At 43.0% G+C, this 23,306-nt stretch overlaps 1 protein-coding gene across 1 annotated transcript; it reads right to left on the bottom strand.

Annotated features, from left to right (window-relative positions):
* Positions 1–341: 341 nt before the first annotated feature.
* MXD3 (MAX dimerization protein 3) lies at positions 342–18,605 on the bottom strand. Its single transcript, XM_073651189.1, has 6 exons — positions 18,150–18,605; positions 13,930–14,026; positions 13,564–13,593; positions 2,285–2,399; positions 1,551–1,725; positions 342–1,463 (listed from the first exon to the last, which is right to left on the bottom strand). The coding sequence occupies exons 1-6, from the start codon at positions 18,217–18,219 to the stop codon at positions 1,345–1,347; spliced, it is 606 nt and encodes a 201-aa protein (XP_073507290.1). The 5' UTR covers positions 18,220–18,605; the 3' UTR covers positions 342–1,344.
* Between the last annotated feature and the right edge of the window lie 4,701 nt (positions 18,606–23,306).

Raw genomic sequence — 23,306 nt, 5'->3', positions numbered from 1 at the left:
GGTGATCGCTTCCTTTTAAGACGCAAATGGAAGATGGCTTTCCATCTAAATTTGGGTTACCACAGTAATAGTAGTTGGCTCATATCCAAGTTTGCTTAGTTTCTATACCGATACTCAAAACAAATATTAAAACTGTTTTTCCACCTTTAGATTGTGCGGTATGTTGTAGATGTATGATGACTGACACAATATGGACTAAATCCATATTACGTGTTTTTAAACATTGTTCACTTTGACCTCTGTAAGTGTTGCACGCTACTATGCGAATTTAGATAGGAAAGAGAGTACAAACATTTCTACAGAACAAAAAAAAAAAACACATTTACTAAAATAGAAGTTACAATATTGAAGGGAAAAAAAAAAAAAGCTTAATCTGAGGATATCCCCTCTGTGCCCAAATTATACACTCAATACAAATAGTGCTTGGGCTTAGGAATGTAAGTAAGCTGCTCATCTGAAATCGGGGTGTGTAACGTCCAGTCCCTACTGCGGTCCGTCGGGAGTGGAGGCGTCCTTCCACCTAGAAGCTTGTGCTGTGCTAAGAGAAGATTAGCTAAGGCAGCTTGATCAAGATGCGTCTCTTCTTCAGCAAGTGCATGTAAGAGTTTGGACTTTCTACAATGTGATACAAGTCATGTAAACATTAAACCTCCCAGAGATATTTTCCACGTTTGTTTTTACTGAAAGCATCCATTTTTTGATTTTACTGGAAAAAAATGTGAGACTAATAACCCTAGCGAATCCACTGATTGAAGTCTCACATGCTTTCTTCCTGTAAGTGTTGCAGCATAGTTCTTAGACCTTTGTAGAGGATACAAAATATATTTATAGCTGTTTACACGGGGTTCCTTTAAGTGCACACAAAGTGCTTCTCATATGTCCAGGAGCGCCGTACAACCAGTGCACAGCAATGTGGGGAAAGGAGCTCCAGCATTATGTATGTACAATAAATTATATGATCATGATGGCACTGAACATGTGATGAAAACGCTGATGATGCCTGAAGAGAATCACATCTCAATAGTCATGTCCATTAGTAAAGTCCTCCTCTCTACCAGAGCACTTAGCTGTGTGGATGAAGGATGGAGAGTTCATGGTAGACATAGTAGGTAACCATCATAAAAGCTTTAGAGAGAGAGAGAAGGGGAAAAAAAAAAAATTACAAAGTAAAAACTGCATCCACCTTTCCACAAGAAGAAAGGCGCGATGCAAATCATTTGACTCAGCCTTCACGGGAAGTTCCTTGAAGGTTTTCTGAGCTATGGCATTTTGGGAGTTGAATGTATGCTAGTTGAGAATCTTCATAAAGCTGTGTTATTGCTGGTCACGTTTTCGGCACTGTGGTCATAGCCAGGCGTGAGCTGGAGTAGAGTAACTGTGCTCCATGCCAGCGCTAAATGACACAAATAGGTCCCCCTCATTAGCTCCCAGGATGACGCCTTCCACATCTATCTCCAAATCCTCTGCAAAGAAAAAAATATATATATATATAATTCAATGTAGTAGATTTTTTACGAGAACCCAGCCATGGTCATCCTGCTGGTACTCACCTTGGTCAGAGTCGGAGCGCTCAGAAGATAGGGTGGAGGAGTCTAGGCTGTCTGCTCTGATGCGTTCGGTGCTACTAGAAGGTAGAAGCTGCTTTAGTCTCTGTCGTAACCTCTGTTGCTCTGACCTCAGTTTTTCTTTGATATTCTTTGCTCTTAGTTCCTGATCCTCCAGTTTCTGCAGTAGATTAGAAACGGTCCTACTTAAAATTTACTGTAACTAAAGCTGCTTTCACACTGTGATTTGGCACCCGTTTGTTGGTCCCATCGGGGCTTACGTCTAAACCCCCCGCAAAACGGGATTCGAACGTACGAGCCGACGGGGCCATAAACTATAATGGTGCCGAAAGAGTAAATGTGCGCTCTGCCATGCATAGTTTTCGGGCGTGTACACCTACTGAAGACGGACACCCAGATGCAGTCTACCACCATGTCTGAATGTCCGCCTCCAGTAGGCGTACAAGCCCGAAAATGATGCATAGCAGAACATGTCGGACGTAAGCCCCAAAGGGACAAACAAATGGGTACCAAAATGCAGTGTGAAAGCACACTAAACGTTTCACTTGTACATGGATTTTAAGAAATGTCCCTCACATAGGAAAAAGAAAAAACAAGAGAGAATGAACTAAACATCTAGGAAAGGATCGGCAGGTGTAAGCATTGTATTACATGCATTGTGTGATAGGAGGGCCCAGGCTGCGACTCCTAGACAAATGTTTCCATGCGTACTGACTCACTTTGATGTGCTGTCTGGCTCTATGCAGGAGGCTGAGGGTGGTGTGACGGGACGTATCCACACTTAGAGGAACTTGCTGCTTCAGTTGTTCTAGACACCGTCGCAGCTGGGCTCTCCTACAAATAGAATTGCTGAATGAATGGTTTGTACTTTTCACCGCACACAAAATAGCAACATACTAAAAAGGGATTCACAGGATTGTGTAATTTACTACATAAATTAAAGGGATTACCGGTCTTTTGCTTCTGAATCCTCACATTGCGGGCACTGCAAGTTGTGTGCGGTCACATCACAACTATGATTTGTATTATCCCAGCTACATTCGACTAGACATGCTCGGCCTTGCTCAATACAAGTGAGTTAAGAGAGGCCGATTAAATCTAACTATGCAAAATCACATACTAGATGTCACGTGACTGTCTTGGCACAGACACCGGAGAATCCTGACAGCGTGCGGAGTGCACGCTGTGAGGATTAAGTCTGCAGTCACATAGAGTGACAGAAAACTTGTAGCAAAAGCCCAGACAATCTCTCTAAATTTCTCATCTCAGGAAAAAAAAATAAGATGACTGCTGGGACTATACCAATCCAAAGACTTTTCTTACTCTTCATCAGAGTATATTCACACATAGCAGATATGTTGCAGAAATCAGTTGTCAGTTCCAATGATCTCCATTTTGGTGGCGCTAGGTGAAGATGACAAAAATCACAAAATAGTTGGGCAACTAATTTGCACAAAAATTGTGACTTTTCTGGCATAATCGCTATAATGAATCAGGGCCATAGTTTTCATCAAGCTTCCTTCAGCGGAGGCTACGTTCCCACAATGAGAATTTCATGTTGCAGATAGATTTTCTACTGCCAAATTAGGTTACTTGCGTTTTTTTATTGCGTTTTTTGTCTCGTTTGTATGCCATGTTTTAAATAAAGCTGCTTTGTTTTTGATACTTCCTGGTATTTGGCTTCATTGATACAGTCACGTGCGGATTACAAGCATTTTAGTGTGATTCCACATGGGTAAGGCACATGCATTTTTTACCTGCAGATTTTTCAAATCTAATGCAATTCTATGGGGAAAATAGTGTAAGAAAGATTAAAAAAAAAAAAAACGCACCGCAGGTTAGCTTACACTGCATAAAAAAAAAAAGCACAGTGGGTCTGAGATTTATATAAATCCCATAAAAAACTCATTGCGGAGACTTAACCTAAAGTCCCGCAAATTTCGGCAACAAATCTACTGCATGTGAATGCACCTTTGTGGTTGTTTTGTAACTTTAGACTGGTTTCACACACAGCGTTTCTCAGAAAAAACACACAACTTTCATGGTGTTTAACCCCTTCAACCCCAGTTTTCACCTTCATGACCAGGCCAATTTACAATTCTGACCAGTGTCACTTTATGAGTTAATAACGCTGGAACGCTTCAACGGATTCCCCTGATTCTGAGATTATTCTTTGGGACATATTGCACTTCATATTAATGGTAAAATTTCTTCGATATGACTTACGTTTATTTGTGAAAATTTCAGAAGTTTGGTGAAAATTTTCAAACTTTTAATTCTTATGCCCTTAACCCCTTTAGAGCCCATGCCGTATTAGTACGCACATTTGCGTACTGCCCGTTCAGTGAGGGCTGCTGCGCTGAGCCCTCACTGAACCGAGCGCATGTCAGCTGATTCTTACAGCTGACATGTGCCCGCAACAGCCGCGGGTGCAATCGCGATCCACCCGCGGCTGTTAACCTGTTAAATGCCGCTGTCAATCTCCGACAGCGGCATTTAACGCGCGCTTCCTGGAAGCATGTCCTAAGCCCCGCCCACCCCGTCACGTGATCACGGGTCGCCGATTGGCGTGCATGACAACCCAGGGTCTGCAGCAGACGCCTGTGGTTGTCATGATCTGGTCGCTATGAGCGCCACCTAGTGGTCGGCGCTCATAGCACAGGACCAATTCTGCTATATGCAGGGGGATCTGCTGGTCCCCTGTATGTAGCAGAGCTGATCTGACAACTGCTGCTTCTACTCTCCTATGGAGACTATTGAAGCATGCAGTAAGTGAAAAAAAAATATATAAAAGTTTAAATCACTCCCCTTCGCCCCATTCAAAATATATATATATATATATATATATATATATATATATATATATATATATATATATATATATATATATATATATATATATATATATATATATATATATATATATATATATATATATATATATATATATATAAAAAAAACCCCTACATAGACATATTTGGTATCGCCGCGTTCAGAATCGCCCGATCAATATAAAAAAAGAATTAATCCGATCGGTAAATGGTGTAACGAGAAAAAAATTCTAAACGCCAGAATTACGTTTTTTTGGTCGCCGCAAAATTGCAATAACGGGCAATCAAAACAGCGGACTACCCCAAAATGTTATCAATAAAAACGTCAGCCCGGCGCGCAAAAAATAAGCCCTCACCCAGCCCCAGATCATGAAAAATGGAGACGCTACAGGTCTCGGAAAATGGCGCTATATATATATATTTTTTTTTACCAAATTTTGGAATTTTTTTTCACCACTTAAATATAAAAGAACCTATACATGTTTGGTGTCTACGAACTCGTAATGACCTGGAGAATAATAATGGCAGGTCAGTTTTAGCATTCAGTGAACGTGGTAAAAAAAAAAAAAAAAAAAAAAACACAACTGTGGTATTGCATTTTTTTTTGCAATTTTACCGCACTTGGAATTTTTTTACCATTTTCCCGTACATGATATGGTAAAACTAGTAATGGCGTTGAAAAGTACAACTCGTCCCGCAAAAAATAAGCCCTCACACGGCCATATTGACCAAAAAATAAAAAGCTATGGCTCTGGGAACAAGGGGAGCAAAAAACGAAAATGCAAAAACAACAAAACCCAAGGTTGCGAAAGGGTTAAACCAGAGAGTTATGTCACACAGAATAGTTATTAACTAACATTTCCCACATGTCTACTTTACATTTGCATCATTTTTTAAACATTTTTTTTTGTTAGGGAGCTATAAGGGTTCAAAGTTGATCAGCAATTTCTCATTTTTTACAACAAAATTTAAAAAATCATTTTTTCAGGGACCACATCATATTTTAAGTGACTTTTGGGTATTTTCTGTCTTATAAACTCACTAAAGTGGCACCATTCTAAAAACTGAACTCCTCAAGGTGCTTAAAACCACATTCAAGAAATGTATTAACCCTTCAGGTGCTTCTCAGGAACGAAAACAATTTTTTCACAAACATGTTATTTTAGCCCCAATTTTTATTGTTTTCACAAGAGTAACAGAAGGAAATGGACCCCAAAACGTGTTGTGCAATTTCTCCTGAGTAGTCGATACCCCACATGTGGGGGAAAATTACTGTTTGGGCGCACGGCAGGCCTTAGAAGAGAAAAAGCACCATTTGAATGCAAAATTGGCTGGAATAGATAGAGGACACCATGTCGCGTTTGGAGAGCCCCTGATGTGTTTAAACAGTGTAAACCCCCTCCCCACCCAAGTGACCCCATTTTCAAAACTAGACCCCTCAAGGAATTTATCTAGATTTGTGGTGAGCACCTTGAACCCCCAAGGTGCTTCACAGAATTTACAATGTGGTGGTATGTGTAAGTTGTGTGGAGTGCATCAGATTATAAAAGTGTGCTGTGTCAACAGGGTAAAACCAAATTTTATTAATTTGTGGGCGTGTGACCGCTTTGAAGCAATTCCTAATGCAAAGGCCAGGTTTCATAATAGTAAATTGTGTATTTTCGGATTCCCCTCTTGGAGCATACGCTGCACCATTTGTGTGTTCTTCCCTTCCTCGCAGTTTGGGGAACCTCTCCTGGAAAATGTTGACCTGGGACGATACGCGCACTACCAGTTCCAGAAGTCCTGGGACCCTCACCTTCCAGAGTGCCAAACATTAGGGCCTTGATGGCTACCTCCTGAAACTGAAGGAAGATCGAAACAGCACAAAAGCATTGTACGGTGCCATCTGTACAATGTGAACAGCCAATTTTTTGTACCATACTTTAGCTTTTTGCATGGCACTGTATAGTTGTGAGGACCTGATCCGACAGATCTACAAACACCATGAAACTATACTCCAGGATACAATCTGGTTTTGGGACTTCTGTTGTGGTACCTCGGACAGTGACAAGGGAGCTGTTTGTCATGGTGTATTGTGATCAAGATAAGGACCCAGCTCTTGTCCTTATACTTGACCACAAGAATGGTGTAAAAGTTATCTAAATAGAGGGGATAACCCTTATCCAGCAGTGGGTGCAGCAATTCCCACACAATTTTCCCACTCCCCTCCAGGACAGGGGGGCATTCAGGGGGAGCAAACTGGGTGTCCTTCCATTCGTAGACCCCAAATCTGTGGGTGTACCCTGAGGTACTCTCACACAGTTTAATTCTATACTTGGTCCTCTTACTGGGCAGGTATTGTTGGAATTTTAGCGCCCCTTTGAAATAAACCAGAGATTCATCTATACAGATGTCCCATTGGGGGTTGTACACCTCAGTAAATTTTGTGCTGAAGCGGTCAACTACTGGCTGAATTTTATATAGACCATCAAAGTTAGGATCGTCTCGGGGAGGACACTGCACATTATCACTATAATGCAAACATTTTGGATTGCTTGAAATCGTGTCCTCGTCATAGCCATATGGAAAACTGGTGTGCTGTATAGTATATCCCAGTATTGCCGAAACTCTGGTTTTATGACTATGCCCATATGTAGCACAATGCCCCAAAATGTCATCATCTCTGCTGCATTCACAGGGGTCAATCTGGTGTATGATGACGTGGGATTTTGGGTGAAAAATTGATGGACATACAAATGTCTGGGCCACCATAAGATTTATTATATCCTCGCTGAAAAAGAATTTGAAAAAGTCAATTTCAGTGAGGCCTATAGCGTCCAATTGGATTCCTGAGCCGCTGATGAAATCCTGAATAACAGGCTGATAATTTGAGGGATGCAGTCCATAAGGGATCAATTGCTGTAGGGGTGGCCTGGGTCCTAGGATGCCTTGCTGTGGGTCTTTCCTCACTAGATGAGGAGGAAGAGAAATAGAGGAATGTGGGATCTTCCTCACAGCCTGAATCCGTGTGGGAGGCAAGGAAAGCGTATGCCTCCTCTCGGGAATAGAGTCTTGACGAATAGGCCATTTTTTATTTTATTCTTCAAAACACTGGGGATGTGTGTGTAAGTGGTGCTGTTACACGTGTATGGTGTTGGGCTTCTGTAAAGGGTACTATTTATTATAAAAAGTAAAGGAAACAATGAAAAGAATAATCAGTTGAAGTAAAATAAAGTTTGTATAAAAAGTTTACTGTGACATTCACTCCACTAATGCGCTACCTATTAAAGCTACTCGGTGCTATTTTTTTTTTGTGCAAAAGAAAAACGGATGTCACTAACACTGACATACGCCCCCCCCCCCCCCTAATGCGCTAGCTAAGGAGCTACTCGGCACTTATTTTTCTGCTAGAGAAAAAAGGACGTCACCAACACTGACGTTCGCTCCCCTAATGTGCTACCTCCCTACCTATAAAGCTACTCTGTACTAAGTAATATCCCCCCCCCCCCACACAAGAAAATCGGACGTCGCTTACATGGTGACATCTGCTACTAAAAAGCGAAAAAAGTGCCTTGGCACAGACTCTGATCATCAGCGATACTGATCCGAACGCTGCGGCCACGGGAAGAGCAGGACTGCTCAGTACAGGACTTCGTGCACACAGAAAAGAAGCAAAAAATATTCGCCAAAAATACAACTGGCGAAGGATGGGGGGGGGGGGGGGCAGGAACAGAAATTAGGGAACTGCTGCTGTGATCACACATGGGTCACACAGATTGCACAGAAGCAGCAGGATCGCAGTGGCCATCAATGATTTCTTTCTCTCTCTACTAGGTATACAGGGGCTGAGGTTATCGCCATTTTAAATACAACCTTTTGGCGCCGATTGGCTGAACAATGATCAGTAACTAATCAGCCCCAAAAGGGTTAATCGGCAGAAGCGACGTTGTGATCACCCCATCTGTTGTGAATGCTGTGATTGGTGCTGTCTCAGACAGCGTGTCACATTGCTTTTTTTTGTTAGCTTTATTGTCACATTGCTGTGATTGGCAGGTCAGAATTGATCAGGTACAGTCCCCTGGTGCGACGTGCAGGGATGGTCTGGTGTCGGAGACAACTGCCATCTTAGCTTGGTCATTATCCAATTTCTTTTCTAATGTACTTTAATTAAAAAAGTCCCTACTGTTCCCTCACTGCTCTGCTTTATTTTTTCTGCTACTTCCAGTTCCTGTAAATTCCTGGGCTGTCTAGCATGAACTGTGAACGGCGTGCTTGAGATCTCCCCAGAGTGGCTCAATGATATTGATGTCAGGAGACTGAGATAGCCCCTCCAGAACCTTCACTTTGTTCTGCTGTAGCCAATGACAGGTCGACTTGGCCTTGTGTTTTGGATCGTCCAAGTACATCCCATGCGCAGCTTCCGGGCTGATGAGTGCAAATTTGCCTCCAGTATTTGCTGATAACGTGCTGCATTCATCTTTCCTTCAACTTTTACCAAGTTTCCTGTGCCTTTGTAGCTCACACATCCCAAAAACAATCAGTGATCCACCTCCGTGCTTTACTGCAGGAATGGCGTTCCTTTCATCATAGGCCTTGTTGACCTTTCTCCAAATGTTTCTCCAAATGTAACGCTTAAGGTTGTGGCCAAAAAGTTCAATTTTTGTCTCATCACTCCAAATTACCTTATTCCAGAAGTTTTGAGGCTTGTCTCTGTGCTGTTTGGCGTATTGTAGGCGAGATACTTTGTGGCATTTGAGCAGTAATGGCTTTCATCTGGCGACTTGACCATGCAACCCATTTTCTTCAAGTGCCTCCTTATTGTGCATCTTGAAACAGCCACACCACTAGTTTTCAGAGAGTCCTGAATTTCAGCTGATGTTATTTGTAGCCATTCAAACCCATTTGTGTCAAATTATGTGCATATTATCAGGCCAAAATCATCAGGGTATGTGAACTTTTGATCAGGGTCATTTGGATGTTTTTGGCTGTCATTAAGATGTAAAAAGAGAAAACACAGTAGTTTGACAATAAATGACTTCACCCAACCAATAACCATGAGTGGAGAAAAAGTTTTTTTGTTATCATTCATATTCTCTGAAACAAGGCCAAGAAAGGAAAAATTCTGCCGGGGTATGTAAACTTTTGAGCACAACTGTAAAAAACATGCAATCTCTGCATGTGTTGCGTCTACCGCCGGAAATGATGCAGCCACAGAAAGTCAAACATATTATCCGAGCACGCCGAAGAAACACAGATAACACATAAGCATGGTCGAATAACACTATCTGAGCACGTTGTCCGAGCATGTTCGCTCTTTGCAAGTCAACAGGGGGCAGAGTCTGCAGTCACTGTCACAGCCCCTGACCCCTCCCTGAAACGAAGAGTCAGCAGTGCCGTCCGTTTAGAGGTTGGGTTAGTCCTTGCTCTACTGAGCAGCTGAGATTAGGTTTGTGCTCATGCTCTGCCACTGTATATTTTTATTTTTTGTCGCTGCTCTCTGCCACCGATATTTTTAGCTGAACAAATAAAGCATATTTTTATGGAATATAAAGAGTGCTGGATTCTACACGGATCCTCTAATATATTAAAAATTAGATTCGGTTATGACATTAAATTTTAATCTTAAATGACTATTTCCGGACCACTACTTTAAATGTATGTATTTGAAGCTAAAAAATATATTTTTTGAAATTGTGTTTTATCAAAAATATTGCATAATTTGGCTTTTACAGACTTTGTCTCATTGTACATTCAACTGTAATGTAGTTTGCAGTCAAAGCAGAGAGGAACTAAGAAAGAAACATTTTTTAAATCACAGCAGACACAGCCAGTACTTAGCATAGGGACCATCTTGGACTCTGGGGTATGCACAGCACTCTCTTAAGGCCCCGTCACACTAAGCGATGCAGCAGCGATCCAGACAACGATACGACCTGTCAGGGATCGTTGCTGCATCGCTAATACATCACTGGTGAGCTGTCAAACAGGCAGGCTCACCAGCGATCAGGGGAGCAGCGATATCGTGGAAAGAATCGTTCCACGATGTCCTGCTCCCGTTACCAGCCTGCTGCAAGCAGGAGCAGGCTGGTAACTATGGTAAACATCGGGTTACTAAGTGCACGTGTGCCCCTAGTAACCCGCTGTTTACCATGGATACCACTCTGCTACGGTGCGCGGGAGCCTCCGCGCACCGTAGCAGAGTGGTATCCATGGTAAACAGCGAGTTACTAAGTGCGCGCGTGCCCCTAGTAACCCGATGTTTACCATAGTTACCAGCCAGATCGTTGGTCCCGCTGGTCACACACAGCGATGTGTGCTGGCCAGTGGGAGGCCAACGACCAAAAAATGGTCCAGGACACTTTGCAACGATCAGCGACCTCACAGCAGGGGCCTGATCGTTGCAAAGTGTCACACATAGCGACATCGCTGGTGAGGTCGCTGGTGAGTCACCAAAACCGTGACACAGCAGCGATATCGCTAGCGATATCGCTATGTGAGACGGGGGCTTTAGCCCTACACTGCACCCTCCCCAGCGACAGCTCTCCTAGCCCAGAATCCCACCCCCCCATCCCCCCACACTGGGACGGCGCTCTTATAGCCCCACTACCCAGGGACAGCTCACTTATAGACCCTGGCCAAACTGTACATTGCACAGACTTCTGCATGAACCTTTACAATTATAAGTGGCCGTTTGAAGTCAACCGTAATGCTGATGTGGCACTCGGTGAAAATGAGTTAGACACCCCTGGTATACGAGGACAGATGATCACAGGTTCAAGTCCCTAACTAAAAAATAAAGTAAAAAAAATTTATAGATATTTTTACCCCCTTTTTTCCTCCCATTACAAATAATTTTTTTTAGTATCATTGAATCAGGAAAATCTGTCTATCAAAATATATTAATTAATCCCCTACAAATGCTGTAAAGAGGAAAAAAAATCTAATTGAATTGTGTTTTTTCTGTCACTACACCTTTATATTCACGACAAATTAGTATCAAAGAGAAAGTCAGCGCCTGCACAGCTCTACTGATGGAAGACTAGAAACATTACAGGTCTCCGAACATGTCACAAAATCACAGAGAATCAGGTTTCCTCTATACAACAGAACAAAATGCCAGAAATGTATTTTTTTTTCACTATTTTCTCCCACTTTGAATTTTTTCCTGTTTTCCAGTACATTGTATGGTAAAATAAATGTCACTCAAAACTACAAATTGTCCTGCAATAAAATAAGCCCTCATAGGCTGCATCAACTGATAAAATAAAAAAGTTGAGGTTCATGGAAGAAGGGTGGGGAAAATGCAAATGTAAAAACAAAATTAGCGGCAGAGGCGATGGGTTAAAGGAGCACTCCAGCACACTCCTAGGTGGAGCCGTTTCGGGAGGGTAGATGTGCAAGAGAAGTCAGGATACATCTGATCGATTGGATGATGGTGTCATCCCATAGTTCAAATGAAGTCCTCCATACAGGGGGAAATAAACCTCCTCTACAGTGGGCATCATGTAATGAACTAGATGACACCTGGCACGGCTGCCGAGTATTAATGGATGCAATAGAGTTAGGATGCCCAGCATGTGCCAGAGGTTCATTAGGCCGAGATTGCCATAAAACCTGTCAGTACACTCCAATAGAAAAGAGAGATGGTCATGGGGTGATGGTAACTACTGGCCATAGCATCTAAGGGGAAACAGTCAAGATTAAATGTCTAACAACATACTCACAAGGATTTCAGGAACATCACGTCCAACTCCATTAATAATATTCACAAAAAGAAGCCTTCAAAAATAAGAAAGCTTATACGACCAGAGTTTTTCAGAAAAAATTACTACTTTATTTAAACATTGCATATTAAAATCATTATGGTGCTACAATAGGAGGGCACAGCTGACTCGCATATTATTCAAAGATTACATGCAGATATGTCAGGGGTATATTAATCCAACATCGTTGAAATGCATACAATATATATCAAAATTACATGATTGGCTATGGATAATATATATCCTTTAGCAGCAATATAGAATCAAATTGTTATTGCTCTACATCAAATTAAAGTGAGCAGTGCATAGCGCATAATGTATAATGTAAACTACCTTATTAGGCTCACATATAATCCATCAATTTATAATGACACATTCATATGCCTATCCAAAATTGTTATTACTCCATATCAAATTAGAGTGAGCAGTGCATAGTGCATAATGCATGATGTAAACTACCTTGTTGGGCTCACATATAATCCATCAATTTATAGTGATACATTCATATGCCTATAAGTCTGATATAAAGTCACTCCAACATTGGAGCTATACCTAGCGTTGGACCCAATCTAAAATTCTGCCTCAAAGTTCCACACCGCCACATATTGGTCAGAAGTACTTACTTGTGGGAGTGAAGGAGTATCGCTCGTGCCCTCGCGCCCCTACGCGCGTTTCGCCCTCGCTTCGTCGGGGGAAGGCGGATATTTTGGAGATGTGCCCACGTTGCTTTAAATAGAAGCCTGATGTGTGATTACAGCGTCCAGTCTGGTGTGTAAAGTTGTTCACATCATGCATTATGCACTATGCACTGCTCACTCTAATTTGATATGGAGTAATAACAATTTTGGATAGGCATATGAATGTGTCATTATAAATTGATGGATTATATGTGAGCCTAATAAGGTAGTTTACATTATACATTATGCGCTATGCACTGCTCACTTTAATTTGATATAGAGCAATAACAATTTGATTCTATATTGCTGCTAAAGGATATATATTATCCATAGCCAATCATGTAATTTTGATATATATTGTATGCATTTCAACGATGTTGGATTAATATACCCCTGACATATCTGCATGTAATCTTTGAATAATATGCGAGTCAGCTGTGCCCTCCTATTGTAGCACCATAATGATTTTAATATGCAATGTTTAAATTAAGTAGTAATTTTTTCTGAAAAACTCTGGTCGTATAAGCTTTCTTATTTTTGAAGGCTTCTTTTTGTGAATAAGATTAAATGTCTCTCTAATCCCAGCTAGTGCCACATAGTGTCAGCTGTAACAAACAGCCCACACCGGCTGACTACGGACCAGATCCATGCGCTCCCTACTGTGACTATACTGTAGCTGTGCGGAAGCAGTAAATACAATTAATAGCATTTAACTAAATACATAAAGAATTATCAAATCACTCACCGGTGTTTCTCTAGCTCGTTGTGGACAGACCTGAAAATACATGAGAGGGACACCGTCTGATTAGTGAGAACTGCAGAAATATTGTAGACAAAAACGTGTTACTGGAGAAGAACATAAAACCAAGAGAAAAGCTGCCCATCATTGGCTAATATTGCGCTGCTTACTGAAATAGATGAACTGGGGTGATACTACAAGCTTACTATGTGGTCAGCTAAATGCCCAGAAAGGCTCTCCTCTTCTGCGTGCCCATCCTGAACACAACTTCCTTGATAATGGAATGGGAATAACAATGAAGTCATTTCTACCAGTGTTTTCCATTGGATGTAGATGGTGCTGAACAGTTGCTGCCGGCCATCAGACTCTTACCTAACACTGTCCGGGTTGCTGGTGGTCCTCTGCCGTTTTCTCCTACCAGGTACAGCAGTATCACAGGGTAATATGGAAGCATATCCGTGTTCTGCCTCTGTAATGAAAGGATCAGTAACTCACCATGTCACCAAAAGCAAACTTACCCATGCACTATAATATGCCGTGATTTGCATCCTATGAATACCATGTATTAGGTAGAATTACTATGTGAACAGAATAGGGCACATTTACTAATTGGAAATTTGCACCACAGAAATGTAACTTCTTTTTATCTAGCAGAAAGGGTGAAATGTACCAAATGTATGATCAGCCAGCAACTTTCTTGGCACAAAGTATCGCTGTCAAGTATGTCAGCTATAAGGTGGCGTAAGGAAGAGAAATGTGCGTGTGTACTGAACCATTGCTGAGAATGCTCCTCGACTTCATTTTTCATAGCTGAATGTACTGTGCCCTTTTTAGTAAATAAAGTTACGACAATTGAAAGGTACATCATATGTGGGGAGAGCCGAGCACTATAGGAAGCTAACACCCACGCCTGCATGTGCCAATAGCCACTGCTGCATCTACACGGTCAAACAGGGAGATCAGCTCACCTGTTCGGTGCACGGCTACGGTACTCCTTCAAAAGTCACAATCCAGACAAAAGCTAGCACCCTCTTCTTCCATAAAAGCGGACTTTATCAAAATGATTAAAAGACATTGATGGTCAGACAGCAGCACAAAACTTGTGCCAACAGAAGGCACATGTACAAACCAGGGCTGTGGAGTCGGAGTCGGTGTCCATTTTGGTGGAGTCGGAATAAAATGGACTGACTCCTAAAATATATAATAAATTGGGTACAATAGTTCAATGCAGTTTGTGGGGAATATTTGTTCAGAAGAATTTGGGAAAGTTATGAAATGTCCTATAAATGTCTGTCCTATTCCTGATCTAAGGGTCTAGACTTTTAGCGGAGATGAATCTGTGCTGCAGTTTATGTACATAAGTAGTGATGCTCCTCCAGATAAGGGAAAAAAAAAAAAAAAAAAACACAACACAGGGAAGGAATGCCTGCACTCATCTCAGAACTGCTGGAGTGAACAGGAAAGCAGGATAAAGAACAGGTTCTTGCTATTATAACTGACAATACTTCAAACATGATAATCACAATCAGGGCTGTGGAGTCGGTAAGCCAAACCTCCGACTCCAACTTAATTTCCATGACACCAACTCCAACCCCGACTCCACGACTCCCTCATACATGGCTCATGCTTAAGTGATAAATTTACTGTAGCACAGATTCATCTCAGCTAAAAGTCTAGACCCTTAGATCAGGAATAGGACAGACATTTATAGAACATTTCATAACTTTCCCAAATTCTTATGAAAAAATATTCCCCACAAACTGCATTGAACTACTGCACCAATTTATTATATATTTTAGGAGTTGGAGTCAGTCCATTTTATACCGACTCCACAGCCCTGAGTACAATTAAACTGATGAATGAGAATAATGAAGGTGAACAGCAGCTAGAAGAACATTTCAGATACAGTATGTTGGAGATGGAAGACCACAGTCCTGTTCTCATAACAGAGGAACAAACAGATATTACTACAGAAGAACAGCAAAATGACTCTTTACAATTAGATGATCTTGTTGAAGCTACTTCACACCTCTCTCCTATTCATCACATGCGCTGTGTTGTGCACATGCTGCAGCTGGCAATAAGAGATAGTCTGCAAGAGGAACATGCTGCAACTCTGATCAGCAAAATGAGGAAATTGGTTATTGGTGTCAGAATCCCTAAAATTGATTCCATCTTGAAGAGACGTGCTGGAAAGGGGCAATTGTGGAATTACATAATTTTTCACTTGCTCTCAAAGAAGTAGAAGTGTTCAATCACTCATCAAAATTGACTGTGCACGAGGCAATTCCTTTATACCCTGAAATTGTTAGAGATGTTGCCCATGTGGTTACAGCTTTGCCTTCAACCCAAGTTGGTGTAGAGAGGTTGTTCTCTAGCCTTAAAATAATTAGGTCAGATTTGAGGTCATCTATGAAGGGGGATCTGATGGAGGTGATACTATTTCTAAGAAATTCACAGACTGCACAAATGTTATTCAGTACGTTTTTGTTGAAAACTGTTTTTTCCACTTACTGAAATGTATAATAAATTGTAAATATGCAAAAGGTTTTTTATTCTAAAGTTGTATTCCAATAAATATATTTATGTTCTATCTAAACAGCTTGATTATTGTATCCTAATAATGATTAAAAGCCTGATGTTACCATTGTACTACAGTAAATTTATCACTTAAACATGAGCCATGAGAAAGAAAAAAAACTGGACCCTTCACCTGGTAATCAGGGCTGTGGAGTCTGTCCATTTTTATGGAGTCGGTATAAAATGGACTAACTCCGACTCCTAAAATATATAATAAATTGGGTTCAATAGTACAATGCAGTATGTGATATAAATGTTTTCATAAGAACTTGGGAAAGTTATGAAATGTCCTATAAATGTCTGTCCTATTCCAGATCTAAGGGTCTAGACTTTTAGTGGAGATGAATCTGTGCTGCACTTTCTGTACACGCTCAGTAGTGAGGCCGCGCTGTGGAGTTGGAGGTTTGGCTTACCGGCTCCACATCCCTGCTAGTAATGAGCCTTCCTTAAGCAGGAATATCTCACTCAGTAAGGAAGCATAAATATGGCAAAAGTAAGGAAACATTGGGAATCTCACCATCGCCAGCAGTGGTCTGAAAGATGGTCCCTGGCAGCACTGATCAGGCCACACAGGATCGGGGGGGGGGGGGGCATGTGCCATCTGATGGTCCCTGGCAGCAGTGATCAGGACACACAGAAGGGGGACGGACTTGCCATCTGATGGTCCCTGGCAGCAGTGACCAGGACACGCAGGAGGGGGGGGCATGTGCCATCTGATGGTCCCTGGCAGCGGTAATCAGGCCACACAGGGTGGGGGGTGTGGGGAGGCATGTGCCATCTCATGGTCCCTGGCAGCAGTGATCAGGACACACAGGATGGGGGGGCATGTGCCATCTCATGGTCCCTGGCAGCAGTGATCAGGACACACAGGGGGGGGGGGGCATGTGCCATCTGATGGTCCCTGGCAGCGGTAGTCAGGCCACACAGGATGGGGGGTGTGGGGAGGCATGAGCCATCTCATGGTCCCTGGCAGCAGTGATCAGGACACACAGGAGGGGGGGCATGTGCCATCTGATGGTCCCTGGCAGGAGGGGCCAGCCTGTTACCACGGGATGTGTTACCGTCTGATCTGGTGATACATAATCTCCATGTAATTAGTGCAGCCTGGTGAAGCTGGAGCCATTGTAGCCCATGCCAGGGAGCCGTGCCTTGATAGTGGCACAGGCCTCACTACTGACAGGTCTATGCTGTGGGCAGGATCCCATGATGGGCAGTGATCAGGACACACAGGAGGGGGGGGGGGGGGCATGTGCCATCTGATAGTCCCTGGCAGCAGTGATCAGGACACACAGGGTGGGGTGGGGGGGGCTGGCATATGCCATCTGATGGTCCCTGGCGGCAGTGATGAGGACACACAGGATGGCGGGGGGGGGGGCATGTGCTATCTGATGGTCCCTGGCAGCAGTGATCAGGACACACAGGATGAGGGGGCATGTGCCATCTGATGGTCCCTGGCAGCAGTGACCAGGACACACAGGAGGGGGGGGGGCATGTACCATCTGATGGTCCCTGGCAGCGGTAATCAGACCACCAGGATGGGGTGGGGGGGGGGCTGGCATATGCCATCTGATGGTCCCTGGCGGCAGTGATCAGGACACACAGGATGGCGGGGGGGGGCGCATGTGCTATCTGATGGTCCCTGGCAGCAGTGATCAGGACACACAGGATGGGGGGGGGGCATGTGCCATCTGATGGTCCCTGGCAGGAGGGGCCACCCTGTTACCCCAGGATGTGTTACCCTCTCATCTGGTGACACAATCTCCATGTAATTAGCGCAGCCCGGTGAAGCTGGAGCCATTGTAGCCCATGCCAGGTCAGGGAGCCGTGCCTTGATGGTGGCACAGGCCTCACTACTGACAGGTGGATGCTGTGGGCAGGATCCCATGATGGGTACACAAAGGGCTGCCATAGTCCTGTCCGTCAGCTGTGTCATGTTATCCGCCCTCCATAGTGAAGTAAACAGGGGGAGGGGAGGACCTGAGCGGCTGCTCTGCCCCAGCCATTCTCCTTACCTCGCTCCCTGCGCTCCACATACTCGGCCGCCTGGAGCAGCACCTGCAGGTTAGTGGGCAGCAGCTCCATCGCTGGGCTGGACGGAGATCTGGCGCTGTCACTGCCCGGGCCCAGGCCTAGCCAGCTTCTCCCTGCACTCCGGCCGCGCCGTGCGGACAGTAAGCTGCGGAGCTCCGAGGCCGCCTGGCCCAGCCACAGACACTGCGGGTCCCGGAGATCTGGCCCGTCCGCTTACACTGGGGGTCCGGGATCTGGTCACTATATCCTGCACAATGTAACTAGGACTAAGCAGTCAGCTGGCGCCGCCCCGGACACGCCCACACCCCGCACCCCCACTCCTGCTGTGCCCGCTGCACCCGACAAGCCCCGGTGCCCGCTGCGTACATGCCCGTGAGCGCGCACAGCCGAGCCTCCTGTCATCAAGCTTGGTTGGGTGTTTAAGACCCCAATATTCCGTTATCACGAAGCTTCCTGAAATGGGCGGAGACTCCGGGATGATGACGGTGATTGGCTGAGAGAGCGGAGGATGAGGCCAGACCTGTGACGTCATCGGGGATAACAACAGAATCAGGCGGGAACGAGGGATTCTTTCAAATTTCAAAATCCTCCATTTCAGTGCAGGGACAATGGTGACTGGCCTGAGCCTGTGCTGGTGGAGGGCGCCCTGCCAGCCGTCAGCACACCGGGCGCAGGACCCTACCTCACAGAGTATACTGCCAGGGTGCCCCAGCCCTCCACAGTACCAGACGCTGGAGTAAGAATGGGGAGGGGGGAATCAGTGCAGCTATGGTACAGCGCCCTGCCATCGTTTATGCCATGGACATGAGCCGGTAACCAAGCAAAATGTGGGCACAGCCCGAGAACCTGCAATCAATATGGCCGAAACTGGAAGGGGCCACACCACAGGCACACAGCCAAACCCCTCCGAGTGTGGCCCCATGGCAGCGTAATGGAAGCGAATGGGGTCACACAAGGGGGCAGGTCACTAACAGGCAGAGCTGGTTGGATCTTTCCAGAATTGCAGGTCGCAATGTGACCCATTCACCACACAATGTAGCAGCGGCCATCGCTCACCTCATGATCATGGAGTCTGAGGCCTCCACCCCACTATCAGTATTCGGCCACGGCCCCACTATCAGTATTCGGTCAGTATTTTTCTCAGGAGTGGGAGCTAAAACCAGGAGTGGGTGATAAATGCAGAATTGGTGACTTGTTTCTATTATACCTTTTCTCTGTTCCTCATCTGGTTTTGGCTCCCACTCCTGAGAAAAAATACTGACCGAATACTGATAGTGGGGCCGTGGCCTAAAGGAATGACTTCCAAGGAATAATCACAGAAGGACAGGGACCAAGTAATAGACTGATAATTCTCCATTTTTAGGCTGACCTAATTGGATTAGATGCATTTCAGAGATGCGGTGGACACCAGAAAAATGTGGGAGATCGATTTCCAGATTATGGAGAAGGATAATCTTATTTTACCTCATTGTCCTAGAAAATAGATCAGGAGCACTTTTTTTGGGGTCCAGGGGTCACATTGCCATGCTGAACCACTCCCAATGACCACAAAAAAATTAAATGAGTATTTACATGAATACATAATCAGAACCAAGTTTTGAGTTTTTGATGTGGAAAAAAACTCTCCAAAATCCTCCTACAAATTCCAAGTTTGGAGCTTAAGTATAGCATGTAGCATGGCATCTGACCAGTTATGGATTACTACAAGATCAGCACGACTGTCCGTAAATGAATGCAGCACCAGAACAGTCAGTACAGGAATACGGCACCAAACTTAATACAGTAGTCAATTGCAGTGTCAGGTTTGCTCCATGTATTACATGAACTTACAACTCCCAGTATGTCTTTAAGAATGGTAAGGATGCTGGGAGTTATTACCAGCAGTCGTCAGACTCCAACCCATACAGGAACCACAGTACTGATGAGACAGTTGGTATTACAAATAAACATTTACATTACCTTATAACTGACATCTTCTCTGATTAAAGTCATTCCCATCCCTTTTGTCTCCATATTAGTACAGACGACATGATGAGACTTCACAGGTCATTTCTGCAGAATTTCCTCCTGCAGCACATCCCAACAAATTGCCCTTAAAGAAGCACTCCCATCAAAACTTTTACCCTCAATATTTTGCAATCATTATATAGCACTGTATTTTTACAATTGCTCATTTTGTCTTTCTACCCAGTTAATTCTTCCCTTTTCCATTTGGTCTATGACATCACGTGATTAACAGTGCAGCACGGTGGCTCAGTGGTTAGCACTGCAACCTTGCAGCACTGGGGTCCTGGGTTCAAATCCCACCAAGGACAACATCTACAAGGAGTTTGTATGTTCTCACAGTGTTTGGAGTGTGGGAGGAAACCCACGCAAAGACATACGGATAGATTGTAAGCCCCAATGGGGACAGTCCCGATAATGTCTGTAAAGTGCTGTGGAATTCATGGCACTATATAAGTGAGTAAAATAATAATAATTGAAATCTGACTAGCTGAATCCTTCTAAGCTCTATGTAGAAACATGAGGTCAAATTTTCGCTGTATAACTCATAAATCAAAGCAAATGTCCCTGGCAGGGGGGAGGAGGGAACAGCAGGAACTAGAGACTTCCTGTTTCTATAATAATTATAATAATAATTTTTATTTATATAGCGCCAACATATTCCGCAGCACTTTACAATTAAGCGGGGACATGTACAAACAATAAATTCAATACAAGGTGAGACAGAGAAAAGAAGAATTAGATGCATAAAAAAGCAAAAATGAGCAATTGTAAATACACAGTGCTATATAATATGAGGACTACAATATATTAAGATAAAAACTTTGATGGAAATGCTTATTTAAAAAAATAAAAGTATCATTATAAATGGCAAATGAATAAAAATCTCCTGTGCTCTGTCCCACAAGCGCAGCACTTAATCGCTGATACTAGTGATGTCAGTATTCAAATGGTGTGGGCGGCGACAAGCGGACTGAATGCGATGAATCACACCCCTATGACTAAACAAGCAGGTATAATAGAAGTATATAAAGTGCTTTTTACATATGATTAGACCACCGATTTTAATGAAAAAAGCGTGTTAGTGATGCACATTGCATCACTAACAACACAATGGGGGCAGTTTAGATACTACAAAGGACATGACAGGTTCCCTTTAAAATAAATGGCATAACAAGGGACTTTCCTAATTCTTCCAGAAAGTCTTCATTTATGCAGTTTATTTGCGCTCTGATAGGGGCTAATTTCACGGCATAAAACAAATGCATTGTAGGCAGATTCATCAAGAATGTTATAAAGTAAAAACATTGGTTTTACATCTGCTTGTATACATATCTTTTAGTTGATTTGATATATCAACTGCCCATTTGGTGGAATTATAATCTAATATCATCCGCTGCTTTTTTGTCATCTCGACTACTTTCTGCATTATCATGGTCCCATTGTGCTCATCAGAATGACCCATTTATTTGTTTTGGGAATGTAAGAAACCACTGTCGTAGCTCCAGTGAAGTAAAACGTTGAACTATGAACATCTTTTACCAAGAACACCTCGCGGCCGCTCAGGCTTACTTTTTCTTACAGTGCCAACCATTGTAAGTTTTCACTTTAGCAACAGCTGCCCCAGTTGGTGCAACGTAAAAAAGTTGTCACATTTTGTCCCGTTAGTCCATACGTCAAATCTGAAAGGACTCGCATTCTCTGATTCTTTCCAGGTTTTTCTCCAGTGTATACCTGAGCACTTAGATAGAGCGTATGAACTACTGCTGTCACAAAGTGTCCATATCTTGATGCCATACTTTGCTGGCTTACGCCGTATATATTGTGTGAACGGGAACCTACCTTGGAAGCCAAAAGTTGTTCATCCAGTGACATTTTCACTAGTATTGTATAATTTTGGAAGAATCTCTATCCATTTATCCCAAACTTACCTAATAGAGGCTAGTTATTAGAGAATTATCTAATGTTAGCAGAGGACAATTCTCCTGTCTGGGCAGAAGGCTGCAAGTTGCAAATGTTTTAGACTGAATTGCTTGCATCAGACTAGTTGTCTGGGTATATTGCCTCATCAGATTCAACTTCAGAATCAAAAATCTGATAATCACTTATGTGGTCTTCATCTTTGTACACTTTCTCCAGTTGGATATTATCTTCAGAATCTAAGACGTTGGCAAGCTTTTACAATTCAGCTTCACTCAATGGTCATCTTAGCCAGAGTTTTATCCAACCTTCCAAATAATGGACACTCATGACTTTCATAGTGTTACATCAGCATTCTAGAATAAAATGGCACTATATAAAACAAACCATAAAATCACAGCAAACACTAACTAGTGTAGCAACAATAATATATATATATATTATATATTTTACAGCGAAACAGACCTGTACTCAAAAGCCCATCCATCTGCAGTAACTTGCAAATGTATCAAGTGCACAGACCGACAGGAACTGGAGAAAAATCGATAAACAATAGTAGGTGCAATAGATAAACGATTTATAGTAGCACTCTGGATTATGTAACTGAAAATATAGCAGACGATCTGTATAAAACACTATCGAGTCATATTGATCCGGACAGTACATGCGTAACAATTTCAAACCGAAAGTTTAAAAAAAAAAAAAAAAAAACACACCCCTCATAACACCTATCCATAAACAAGCTTGCCTAACCACGATTTGCAGATCCTCATAATTAAGCTTCACAGTCTTTTTCAGGTCAAATAGACCCGAACAGTACAGCAGGGTTATGCCACGGCCTTACTATCAGTATTTGGTCAGGTTTTTTTTTTCTCAGAAGTGGGAACCAAAACCAGGAGTGGGTGATAAATGCAGAATTGGTGACTTGTTTCTATTATACCTTTTCTCTGATTGTTCCTCACCTGGTTTTGGCTACCACTCCTGAGAAAAAAAAAATACTGATCAAATACTGACCAAATACTGATAGTGGGGCTGTGGTCTTAAATAATATTCTAAAAATTTGAGAATGCCGGTAGTCTTTACAATAATGTATTCATATCTCCATCAGAAGTGTGGTCATGGCTCTGACTCAGATTTAGTAGATTTTCGGGCAAGACAAATCAACCAATAAGATAGTGGGTAGTTATGAAAAGCAACTCAAAACTGGGCTTCAA

The sequence above is a fragment of the Phyllobates terribilis genome, unplaced genomic scaffold (genome assembly GCF_046119375.1).
Source record: "Phyllobates terribilis strain yellow unplaced genomic scaffold, ASM4611937v1 Scaffold_11__3_contigs__length_659146591, whole genome shotgun sequence".
Classification (NCBI taxonomy): domain Eukaryota; kingdom Metazoa; phylum Chordata; class Amphibia; order Anura; family Dendrobatidae; genus Phyllobates; species Phyllobates terribilis.
Note: the sequence above shows the minus strand (reverse complement) of the source record. Positions and strands in the feature narration are given on the sequence as shown.